We start from the raw sequence: 13,160 nt of genomic DNA on the forward strand, positions 1-13,160 counted from the left end.
GGTTTTGATACATTTTCGAAACTGAGCTAGAAGATTTTCTTGTAGATTTCGACATCCAGAATTAATTTTCGGCCTTGTTTTATTGGAAATTCTTACTGTTTTTCCAGTATCACCAATTGAATTCTAGCAATATTTACAATTTGTTTAAAAATGTTACTTAAGTCATATCAAGTGTACGAAATAAGTAATAAATTTGATAGCAAATAGTATAACACAAAAGTTGCGACTAGCGCCTATTTTTTTTTTATTTTTTCTCATCCTAGGTTCTGTTAGTTTTTACTCTCACTCCACAGAAGAACATAATTAGCCCCGCCCACCCACCCCATCTCCATTTCAGTGATTGATTTTGTCCGCTCTGATTGAAATGGATGATCTTATACTAAACAGAAATAAATTTAGTCGTGAGAATGAGAAGAGTTTGGGTGGGGTTGCTACGATAAAACTGATTTTGGCAGATGACATACTTTCCAATAAAATAGAGGGTGGGTGGGCGGGGTTAGTATTTGCTAAGATAAAACTGTTTTTGCAAATTACATATCTTCCAAGAAAATACAGGGTGGGGCTAGCATTTTATAAGGAAAAACTTATTTTGGCAGTTAACATACCACCTAAGAAAATAGAGGGCGGGTGGGCGGGGCTAGCATTTTATTACATATCATTTTTTGCAACACTTATAACTTAGATAATACATATTTGGACTTAAACTACACATTTACGAATTAAAACTAACTATGTCGGTGTATTCTGTTACTCTATTAGCTAGCTATGTTATTCACTAACTAGTTACTATATTGGAAATTATTACAGTATTATTTACATTTATTATAATATGTTTTTCTAGATTTTTCGTGTCTATATTTACGCCATCTGAAAACTGTCCATCTAAAACTTTTGCTACATTAGTTACTCTAGTAAAATGCCCATTTTTACCAACGACTTAGTCTAGTTTTTTTGACTGTTTGAGCTTTATTGATATATTTTTTTAATTTTGTTAATCTTACACCAATTAATTCGTAGTTGGTATTTATGAAACTTAAGTTCTCGTATTGATGTCTGAGTTACGCTAGTTGAGTTTCTTTTTTCACAATTTTTTTTTGTGAAGAGGCGTTCTGCAGTTTTGGTCTATAAGATGTTTCTTTGTGAAATCTATCGAAATCTATAAAAAAAATTGAAAACAAATAATTATTTTTGTATGAGATACCTATTATTGACTGAAGTGTTGGATACTGCCAATAATCAAATTTATTAAAATTGTAGTTAAAATTAAAATGTTCACCAATTACCAGGAAAAATACAAAAAAAGATCCTAAAATTTCTCAAATTTTGACCCTAAATCTCGTTTTAATCGCCAATTTTGTCCTAGAGTCCGCTCTTTACATGAAGAGATTTTAGCAGACGCCGGGTTGACATTATCATGTGGTAAATTGATAAGGCTAATAGCCCCTGAACGTTAACAACCAGCTGGAAGCGGCCCCAAATTGTTCCAGGCGAATAGATCCAATCAAAACATCTGTATGGTAGGGTTAGTGCGGTGGGATTTATCAGTGGATATAACGCCTAAAGGCGGTGCATTTGCCCGTATACTCTGCATAATCGAGATTTCTATCGAAACAACGCAAACACGTTCGGAGGGGACCCGACTCGATAATCACCATATGCGGGTGGTCAACCAGTTTATTCGGGAGCCGAGGGACTGGTGTTATTGTTACAGTGGAGGGTGCTCGAATGCATCGATTGGGGCTCATTTAATATTGATCATTTCCAGTTCATTATTTTGCATTGTAAACACGCTTGTATTGTAATTTGAGGGATGGTGGTTTATAATGGGTGTTTGGTTGCAGGACCAGTGAGTTCTTGGGTTGTATGTCGTTCGATGTCAAACATGCATTTGAGAAGGTAAGTGTTTTATTATTGTGTTATTGTATGCATAGATGAAAAGAAGTGGAAGTGGCAATTTTTTAAAAGAAGTCGCTAAAATTTGAAGCGGAACAAAGCTAGAAAACGTCTTTCTGTTATTAGCTCTGATTCGTTTCACAAAGCTCAACGAGCAGGATATCTCGTAGCAGATCCTTCAATTATCCAAACACAGACATAAAATGTGGGATTTATTTTAACCCTCACTTTCTTGTCCTCAAAAATAAAACCCAATTTTCAGCTTCCTCTTGCAAAATCCCATGTCATGTTAACGAATTAGAGAAACTAGACAACAATTGTTTTCAGAATTTCAGAATAAGGCTTAATTCAAAAATCCAAAATATCCAAGGACGAGAAATTTGCTCCTCAAAGCTTTAAATCCAATTCTATAATCACGATTTTTCGACCAAACAAAGGCAAAATGTCATTCTCAGTTTAGAAAGTTCTGAAGAAGTCAACAAAATCGATAACCCACGTTAAAATCGAAAGAAAATTTTCTTCATTGTCAAAATTGGCAAATTTTCACAAGATTGTCTCTCCACATAAAACGTTCCGAAAATTTTAAAACATGATCTGCATGGTCTTCCAAAAATACACGAACAGAATTTTGCTTCAAACCCTAACTCCAGAATTAAACCTATCCAAAGACGAAAATTTTGATCCTCAAAACTTCAATTCGGTTCCTAAAGATCATGGTTTTTCCGAAAAATAAAGGAAATGCCATTGTCAATTTAAACACTTCTGAATTTATCAACAAAATCAAGAACCTATTTTACAATCGAAAGCAAAGAGTCTTCATTTTCGAAATCTGCAAATTGTCATGAGAATATTTTGCAAATAACACATTTCGAAAAATTCCGAACCTTCTCTTCAAAAAATTCACACAACAGTTTTGCTCCTCAAAGGTTCAAATCCGCAAATTTTCATGAGAATATTTGCAAATTTCGTTTTTCAAAAATTCGCAAATACGGTTTTGTTTTGAAAACAGGCCTACTTTCAAAATCAAAGCTATCAAAAGCCGAGAAATTTGTTATTTAAAGTATCAAATCCACAGTGCTCATGAGAATATTTGCAAATGACTCATTTCAAAAAATTCCGCCTGGTTTTCCAAAAATTCGCAAACAGACTTTTGCTTTGAAACATAATTCCAAAATCAAACCCATCGAAAAGCGGGTTGATAAGAAAATTTGCAAGTGACTCTCGAAAAATTTCAAACTTCGTCTGCATTGTCTGCTAAAAATTCACAAAGTTTGGCTTTGAAACCTAATTCCAAAATCAAACCTATCCAAAACGAGAAATTTGCTTCTAAAATCCTCAAATCCGCAAATTTTTAGAATATTTGCAAATAACTCATTTCGAAAAATTCCTAATCTCGTGTTTCAAAAATTCACAAATTGGGTTTTGCTTTGAAACCTAATTCCAAAAATCGATCCAAATACAAGAAATTTGCTCTTCAAAGTCTAAAATCCGCAATGTTCATGAGAATATTTGCAAATGACACGTTTCAAAAAGTTTCGCATAGTTTTCCAAAAATTCGCAAACAGAATTTTGCTTAGAAACCTATCCAAAGGCAGGAAAATTTTGCTCTTCAAAGTCTCAAATCCACAAATTTTCATGAGAATATTTGCAAATATATCATTTTCAAAAACCACGCATGATCTTGCAAAAATTCAAAGCGTTTTATTTTGAAACTTAATCCCAAATCAAAGCTATCTAACACCGAAAAATTTGCTCTTTAAAGTCTCAAATACATAAATTTTCATAAGAACATTTGCAAATGACCCATCTCGAAAAATTCAAAACTTCGTCTGCTAAAAATTCACAAATAGAGTTTTGCTTTGACACCTAATTTCAAAATCAAATCTATCCGAAGGCGAGAAATTTGCTCCTAAAAGCCTCAAATTTTCATGAGAACATTTGCAAATAACTCATTTCGAAAAATTCTTAATCTCGCCATTCAAAAATTCACAAACATGGTTTTGCTTTGACACCTAATTCCAAAAACCGATCCAAATCTGAGAAATTTGCTCTTCAAAGTCTAAAATCCGCAATGTTTATGAGAATATTTGCAAATGACTTATTTAAAAAAAAAGCCTCATAATTTTCCAAAAATTCAAAAATCTAATTACAAAATCAAAGCTATCCAAAGGCGAAAAATTTGCTTTTCAAAGTCTCAAATTGGCAATGTTTATGAGAATATTTGCAAATGAGTCATTTAAAAAAATTCCGCAACAGGAAAAAAAAATTCACAAACAGAATTTTGTTTAGAAACATATCAAAAGGCAGGAAATTTGCTTTTAAAAGCCTCAAATCCACAAATTTTCATAAGAATGTTTGCAAATAAGTCATTTTAGAAAATATCGCATAATCTTGCAAAAATTCACAGGTTTTTTTTAAACCTAATCCCAAATCAAAGCTATCTAAAGGCGAAAAATTTGTCACTTAAAGCCTCAAACCCTAAATTTTCATAAAAATATTTGCAAATGACTCATCTTGAAAAATTCCAAACTTCGCCTGCATGGTCCGCTAAAACTTCACAGACTTTGTTTTGACATTCTAAAATCCAACCTATCAAAAGCCGACCGAATTTGATCTTCAAAATCTAAAATTTGCAATATGTACGAGAATATTTGCAAATGACTTATTAAAAAAAAAAATCCTCATGATTTTCAAAAAATTCACAGTTTTGCTTTAAAACTTAATTAGATAGAAAATCAAAGCTATCCAAAGGCGAAAAATTTGTTTTTAAAACCGTCAAATCCGCAAATTTTCCTGAGAATATTTACAAATGACTCATTTCAAAAATTCCGCATAGTTTTCCAAAAATTCGCAAACAAAATTTTGCTTTGACATCTAATTCCAAAATCAAACCTATCCAATGGCAGGAAATTTGCTCTTCAAAATCTCAAATCCACAAATTTTCATGAGAATATTTACAAATAAGTCATTTTAGAAAATATCGCATGATCTTGCAAAAATTCGTAGTGTTTTGTTTTGAAACCTGATTCCAAATTAAAACTATCTAACGGCGAAAAAAGTGTCCTTTAAAACCTCAAATCCGCAAACTTTAATAAGAAAATTTGCAAATGACCCACCTCGAAAAATTCAAAACTTCGTCTGTTAAAAATTCGCAAATAGAATTTTCCTTTGACACCTAATTCCAAAATCAAACCTAGCAAAAGCCGAGAAATTTGCTTTTCAAAGTCTCAAATTCCCAATGTTTACGTAAATATTTGCAAATAACTCATTTCAAAAAATTCTGCATTATTTTCCAAAAATTTACAGAGTTTTGGTTTGAAACTTAATTAAAAATCCAACCAATCAAAAGCCGAGAAATTTGCTCTTTAAAGTCTCAAATCTGCAATGTTCATGAGAATATTTACAAATGACTCATTTCAAAAAATTCCTCATGATTTTCCAAAAATTCACAGTTTTGCTTTAAAACTTAAGTATAAAATCAAAGCTATCTAAAGGCAAAAAGTTTGTTTTTCAAAGCCTCAAATCCGCAAATTTTCATGAAAATATTTACAAATGACTCATTTCAAAAATTCCGCATAATTTTCCAAAATTTTAAGAAACAGATTTTTGCTTTAAAACCTCGCTAATTCCAAAATTAAAGCTATCTAAACTTGCTCTTCAAAGTCTCAAATTCGCAAATTTTCATGAGAATATTTGCAAATGACTCATTTCAAAAAATTCCTCATGATTTTCCAAAAATTCACAATTTTGCTTTAAAATCTAATTACAAAATCAAAGCTATCCAAATGCAAAAAATTTGTTTTTCAAAGCCTCAAATCCGCAAATTTTTCTGAGAATATTTACAAATGACTCATTTAAAAAAATTCCTCATGATTTTCCAAATATTCACAGTTTTGCTTTAAAACTTAAGTATAAAATCAAAGCTATCTAAAGGCAAAAAATTTGTTTTTCAAAGCCTCAAATCCGCAAGTTTTCATGAGAATATTTACAAATGACTCATTTCAAAAAATTCCGCATAATTTTCCAAAAATTTTAACAAACAGATTTTTGCTTTAAAACCTAATTCTAAAATTAAAGCTATCTAAACTTGCTCTTCAAAGTCTCAAATTCGCAAATTTTCATGAGAATATTTGCAAATGACTCATTTCAAAAAATTCCTCATGATTTTCCAAAAATTCACAGTTTTGCTTTAAAACCTAATTACAAAATCAAAGCTATCCAAATGCAAAAAATTTGTTTTTCAAAGCCTCAAATCCGCAAATTTTCCTGAGAATATTTACAAATGACTCATTTCAAAAAATTCCTCATGATTTTCCAAAAATTCACAGTTTTGCTTTAAAACTTAAGTATAAAATCAAAGGTATCTAAAGGCAAAAAATTTGTTTTTCAAAGCCTCAAATCCGCAAATTTTTCTGAGAATATTTACAAATGACTCATTTAAAAAAATTCCTCATGATTTTCCAAATATTCACAGTTTTGCTTTAAAACTTAAGTATAAAATCAAAGCTATCTAAAGGCAAAAAATTTGTTTTTCAAAGCCTCAAATCCGCAAGTTTTCATGAGAATATTTACAAATGACTCATTTCAAAAAATTCCGCATAATTTTCCAAAAATTTTAACAAACAGATTTTTGCTTTAAAACCTAATTCCAAAATTAAAGCTATCTAAACTTGCTCTTCAAAGTCTCAAATTCGCAAATTTTCATGAGAATATTTGCAAATGACTCATTTCAAAAAATTCCTCATGATTTTCCAAAAATTCACAGTTTTGCTTTAAAACCTAATTACAAAATCAAAGCTATCCAAATGCAAAAAATTTGTTTTTCAAAGCCTCAAATCCGCAAATTTTCCTGAGAATATTTACAAATGACTCATTTCAAAAAATTCCTCATGATTTTCCAAAAATTCACAGTTTTGCTTTAAAACTTAAGTATAAAATCAAAGTTATCTAAAGGCAAAAAATTTGTTTTTCAAAGCCTCAAAACCGCAAATTTTCCTGAGAATATTTACAAATGACTCATTTCAAAAAATTCCTCATGATTTTCCAAACATTCACAGTTTTGTTTTAAAACTTAAGTATAAAATCTAAGCTATCTAAAGGCAAAAAGTTTGTTTTTCAAAGCCTCAAATCCGCAAATTTTCATGAAAATATTTACAAATGACTCATTTCAAAAAATTCCGCATAATTTTCCAAATTTAAGAAACAGATTTTTGCTTTAAAACCTAATTCCAAAATTAAAGCTATCTAAACTTGCTCTTCAAAGTCTCAAATTCGCAAATTTTCATGAGAATATTTGCAAATGACTCATTTCAAAAAATTCCTCATGATTTTCCAAAAATTCACAGTTTTGCTTTAAAACTTAAGTATAAAATCAAAGGTATCTAAAGGCAAAAAATTTGTTTTTCAAAGCCTCAAATCCGCAAATTTTTCTGAGAATATTTACAAATGACTCATTTAAAAAAATTCCTCATGATTTTCCAAATATTCACAGTTTTGCTTTAAAACTTAAGTATAAAATCAAAGCTATCTAAAGGCAAAAAATTTGTTTTTCTAAGCCTCAAATCCGCAAATTTTCATGAGAATATTTACAAATGACTCATTTCAAAAAATTCCGCATAATTTTCCAAAAATTTTAACAAACAGATTTTTGCTTTAAAACCTAATTCCAAAATTAAAGCTATTTAAACTTGCTCTTCAAAGTCTCAAATTCGCAAATTTTCATGAGAATATTTGCAAATGACTCATTTCAAAAAATTTCTCATAATTTTCCAAAAATTCACAGTTTTGCTTTAAAACCTAATTACAAAATCAAAGCTATCCAAAACCAAAAAATTTGTTCTTCAAAGCCTCAAATCCGCAATTTTTCCTGAGAATATTTACAAATGACTCATTTCAAAAAATTCCTCATGATTTTCCAAAAATTCACAGTTTTGCTTTAAAACTTAAGTATAAAATCAAAGTTATCTAAAGGCAAAAAATTTGTTTTTCAAAGCCTCAAAACCGCAAATTTTCATGAAAATATTTACAAATGACTCATTTCAAAAAATTCCGCATAATTTTCCAAAATTTTAACAAACAGATTTTTGCTTTAAAACATAATTCCAAAATTAAAGCTATCTAAACTTGCTCTTCAAAGTCTCAAATTCGCAAATTTTCATGAGAATATTTGCAAATGACTCATTTCAAAAAATTCCTCATGATTTTCCAAAAATTCACAGTTTTGCTTTAAAACTTAAGTGTAAAATCAAAGCTATCTAAAGGCAAAAAATTTGTTTTTCAAAGCCTCAAATCCGCAAATTTTCCTGAGAATATTTATAAATGACTCATTTCAAAAAATTTCTCATGATTTTCCAAAAATTCGCAGTTTTGCTTTAAAACTTAAGTATAAAATCAAAGCTATCTAAAGGCAAAAAATTTGTTTTTTAAAGCCTCAAATCCGCAAATTTTCCTGAGAATATTTACAAATGACTCATTTCAAAAAATTCCTCATAATTTTCCAAAAATCCACAGTTTTGCTTTAAAACTTAAGTATAAAATCAAAGCTATCTAAAGGCAAAAAATTTGTTTTTCAAAGCCTCAAATCCGCAAATTTTCATGAAAATATTTACAAATGACTCATTTCAAAAAATTCCGCATAGTTTTCCAAAAATTTTGACAAACAGATTTTTGCTTTAAAACCTAATTGCAAAATTAAAGCTATCTAAACTTGCTCTTCAAAGTCTCAAATTCGCAAATTTTCATGAGAATATTGGCAAATGACTCATTTCAAAAAATTCCGCATGATTTTCCAAAAATTCAAAAACAGAATTTTGCTTTGAAACTTAATTGCAAAAATCAGTTCTATCCAAATATGAGAAATTTGCCCTTCAAAGCTTCAAACCTAATCCTAAAATTACCATGATTTAAACGCTCTTGAATACGTCAACAAAATCAATAATCTATTTTTAAAATCCAAACGAAAGTTTCTTTATTGTTCAAGAAATTGTCTTCCAAAAATTCGCAAACAGAATTTGACCTTAACACCTAATTCCAAAATCAAACCCATCCAAAGACCGAAAATTTGCTCCTCAGATCTAATTCTAAAATTGCGATTTTTCCGATAGCCATTTTAAGTTTAAACACTCCTGAATATGTCAACAAAATCAATAGTTTATTTTTAAAATCGTAAGGAATATTTTGTCGTTTGTTTCAATGTCGCATTACTAAAAATTAAAATTTTCTCAATAAAAAAAAAATACAGTACTAATAAGAGTTGAATGAAAACTAGTGGGTTTTGTAAGAAATTTCGTCCAATTAATGCTAGTTTTATCACACACATTTATTGACTATTGTGTGACATTTCGTGACCCAGACTCAAATTTACATCTACTTACTTTTCTGTCAGAGTTATAATTACCACAATACATTAATCAAATAATAAATACCTCACTGTAGATGAAATCAGTTAATATACAACCAGTATAAAAACCAATACAGTCTTCTACAAGGATCTGTGATGGTCCGTTGCTATTTCAGCTAATTGTCAACGACACACAACAACCGAAAGTTCCGACATTGTAGTGTGCATTCACCCTCCAGATCTTTTGACGAATGTCTGCGGATGTCCTTTTTTGCTTTAATGCATTATTCATCCAATTTTCTTATGTCACATTCGTAGACACATTTATCTCGAGCCTTCATCTAATAAACTCGGAAAGTGAATTTGCAGAGTACAAATGTTTGTTTCTGAGATTCATTCAATAAGATAATCAAGATGCGAAATTAAGTTCTAAAGTGTGATTCAGTCCCTGATTCCGGAAATTCCGTAAGTTTCAAGTGAGCAGGAAACTTTTATGTTGACATTAAGTTTATGGTTTATATATTCAGTGATAATTATTCAAGTGAGAACTTGGGGCGGCGTGCCTGAACACTGATTGTTAATTCTCGTGCTTTAACTGAAACACGAAACAAATATTAATTTTTTTTTTTTTGTAAGTATTTTGACTGAAATAATGCGTTCGTTTCACATAATAATTAATGAAGTTCGTTTCTCCCCACGAACGTTTATGTATCTCTAGACAATAGAGCAACTGTGTGTTCCCAGTGACACATTTCATTCCCGTAATAACTTATTTAACCAAACGAGTAGTTACGTTGCCATTTCTGCTTTTACCTCCCAAACAATGCCACTCTAACAATGCCAAGATTAAATATTGAGGCAGTGTAACACGCGTTATCGAACCGAACTCATGTAAAGTAATTGAACTGAGTTAGTTGAAATTAATAGCTGCTTACATAATAGTGTTACAACACGCAGTAAAAGCTCTCACCTGCGAAGATTTAACGTAGGACCTTGCGTGACGATGAAAATTTTAAACGCTTTTATTGATACTAATGGCTGTTATTAGATCGAGTTAAATTAAGACTTACGCCGTAACGCAATTTCACGCTTGTGCGAAAAAGAGGGACAATTGGTCATTTTATTGATTTTCCCGCTGGTTTTATTTTTAGGGTGTTTAGAATTTAATGGATTTAACTTTCAACAGGTCTTTGCGTTCCTACACATTGCCGTTTTGGAAATGGCAAAGGTGAAGGTGGTAGTAGAAAGTTTTACAATTTTACAAGAAAAACAGTTCGTGACGTGACAAGCCGACTTGAGTCATAAATTTTTAGCACTCGGGGCAGCTGTGGAATTGTTTCATTAAGTTAGAGAGGAGTAGTGGTTTGTAGCGGCATGCGACGTTTTCATTGTATGCAGTGGCTATTAATAACAAAGATATGTCCAGAGAGGTTAACAATCTACTAATACATACATATAATTAGCCTATTTATTTATAGTAAAACATAAAATTATTAAAACAAATACATCTACGTTAGAATATCATTTATAAACATATCGAAGGATAATGGATCTAATACAGAACCTTGGAGAGGGTGGAAACTATTTTAAAAATTTTGCGAAAATTAGAAGTTGGTTCATAATTTTTTGTTTCCATTTTTTCCACTCTTAAACGCCAGACAAATTTTGGAAATTTTCCATTTTTGGACAAAATATGCATCAAGTCGTCGATATCTATATCCCAGAATTGTTTGAGGATTTTTGGGCAACTTTGTATAAAGCTCAAATTTTGAATTTTTTAAAATTTTTGACATTTCTCGAGCATTTTCACAAACTTCGTAGATATTTTTTTGTTGATTTTGACTCACAGAAGTCATGTTCGGCAGCGTTTCTTCGAAAATTCCAACCACTTTTCTACAATCACCAAAATGAAATAAGTATGACTATTTCTGGGATATTTTAAAAATTTAAATCCAAAACCCGAAATTTCGAAATTTCAAAAATCTTAGTCCGATACGATCAACAGGCTGTTTTTAGATTCAGCTCGTCGTTATCTACATCCCAGGATTTTTGGTGGATTTTCAGGCAAAAGTTCAAATTTCGAAAATTTTTAACTTTTTCCGAGCACTTTCGACAATTACCTAGAGATTTTTTGTTGATTTTGACATGCAAAATTCATTTTCGGTAACGTTCTTTCCAAAATTCTAACCATTTTTCAAAACTAAGCATAGCCATTTTTGGAAAATTTTAAAAATCTAATTTTGAAACCGAAAATTCCGAAATTTCATTTAGAATTCAAATTTTTGACCTTCTTAGAGGACTTTCGAAAATTACGTAGACATTTTTGTGTTGATTTTAAATTGCAGAAGTCACTTTTAGTAACATTTTTTTGAAAATTCCAGCTACTTTTTCAGAATCACCAAAATCAAATACACGTATTTAGAAAATTTGAAATTACCGACATAGATTTTTGAAATTTTTAACCTTTTCCGAACAAATTCGAAAATTATCTGAAGCCAAAGTTTCTTCGAAGATTTAAGTCACTTTTCCAAAATCACGAAAACGAAATAAAAGGCATATAATATTTTTGAGATATTCAGAAAGATTTCAACAATTTTCCTCTGGGACATAATAACTATTTTTTTCGAATCAGCTCGTCGATATTTTTTATTAGAAGGATTCAAATTTTTGAAATCTTTGACCTTCTTTGAGGACCTTCGAAAATTACCAAAAGACATTTTTGTGTTGATTTTAAATTGCAAGTAATTTTTAGTAACATTTTTTTGAAAATTCCAAATATTTTTTCAGAATCACCAAAATCAAATATACATATTTAGAAAATTTAAATTTTTGTTTTGAAACCGAAATTTTCAAAAATTTTGGTGTGGGACCAGCAACAGACGATGATTTTCGAGTCAGGTCTTCAATGTCTAAATCCAGGATTTTTTTGTGGATTTAGCAAAGTTTGGCAAAAACTCAAATTTTCGAAATTTTTGGCCTTTCTCGAGCAGCTTCGAAAATGACCTAAAGATATTTTTGTGTTGACTAGAACTTGCAGAAGTGATTTTCGGCAACATTTTTTTTAAATACAAACCGCTTTTCCATAATCACCAAAATGAAAAGTTCAGTTTTTTGGGAAATTTAAAAAGTTTTATTTAGAAACCGAAAGTTTAAAAAGTTTGGTCTAGAACCAGAAATAGACTACGTTTTTCGAACGAGGTTGTCAATATTTGTACCCCAGAGTTTGTTGTGGATTTTTATGTAAGCATCTTTGCCAAAATCTGCAATTTTCAAATTTGTGAAATTTTTGAGCTTCTCCGAACTCGTTTAAAAATTATCCAAAGACATTTTTTTGTTAATTTTGACTTTCAGAAGTCATTTTTGTCAACGTTTCTTCGAAAATTTCAACTACTTTTCGATAATCACTTAAACGAAATTTAGCCATTTTTGAGATATTTCAAAAGTTTAGATTTTGAAACCGAAAATTTCAAAAATTTTGCTCTGGGACTAACGACAAACTTTGTTTTTCGGATCCGCTCGTCGACATCTATAACTATAATTGTTTGTTGATTTTTAGGAAAATTTCGCCAAAAGCTCAAATTTTTCAAAATTTTCAAATTTTTGACTTTTTCCGAGTATTTTCTAAATTTATCTAAAGATATTTCGACTAGTACAACTCAGTTTCGGGAACATTTCTTTGAAAATTCCAAACACTTGCATTTTTGAGAAATTAAAAAATATATTTAGGCCCCGGAAATTAAAAAAAATCTTGTTTTGGAACCAGGAACAAACTGTCTTCCCAATGAGCTCTTCGATATTCATATTTCACATTCTTTTGTGAATTTCTAGACAACTTTGTCAAAAGTTCAAAATTTCAAAATTTTCGAATTTTTTGACTTTTTCCAATGACTTCTAAAATTAAATAAGGCGCTTTTTGTTGATTCTGACT

General features: G+C 30.3%; 1 protein-coding gene across 1 annotated transcript in view; it reads left to right on the forward strand.

The window, feature by feature from the left end:
• Nucleotides 1-13,160, forward strand: part of Psgef (Protostome-specific GEF) — a 149,595-nt gene that overhangs the window by 77,607 nt on the left and 58,828 nt on the right. Inside the window, exon 6 of the mRNA XM_064055984.1 lies at nt 1,842-1,896. Within this exon, the coding sequence (XP_063912054.1) occupies nt 1,842-1,896 (55 nt within the window). The remainder of the gene's footprint in view (nt 1-1,841; nt 1,897-13,160) is intronic.

The sequence above is a fragment of the Zophobas morio genome, unplaced genomic scaffold (assembly GCF_036711695.1).
Source record: "Zophobas morio isolate AGI-343-1 ecotype UQ-CSIRO unplaced genomic scaffold, CSIRO_AGI_Zmor_V1 ptg000014l, whole genome shotgun sequence".
NCBI lineage: Eukaryota > Metazoa > Arthropoda > Insecta > Coleoptera > Tenebrionidae > Zophobas > Zophobas morio.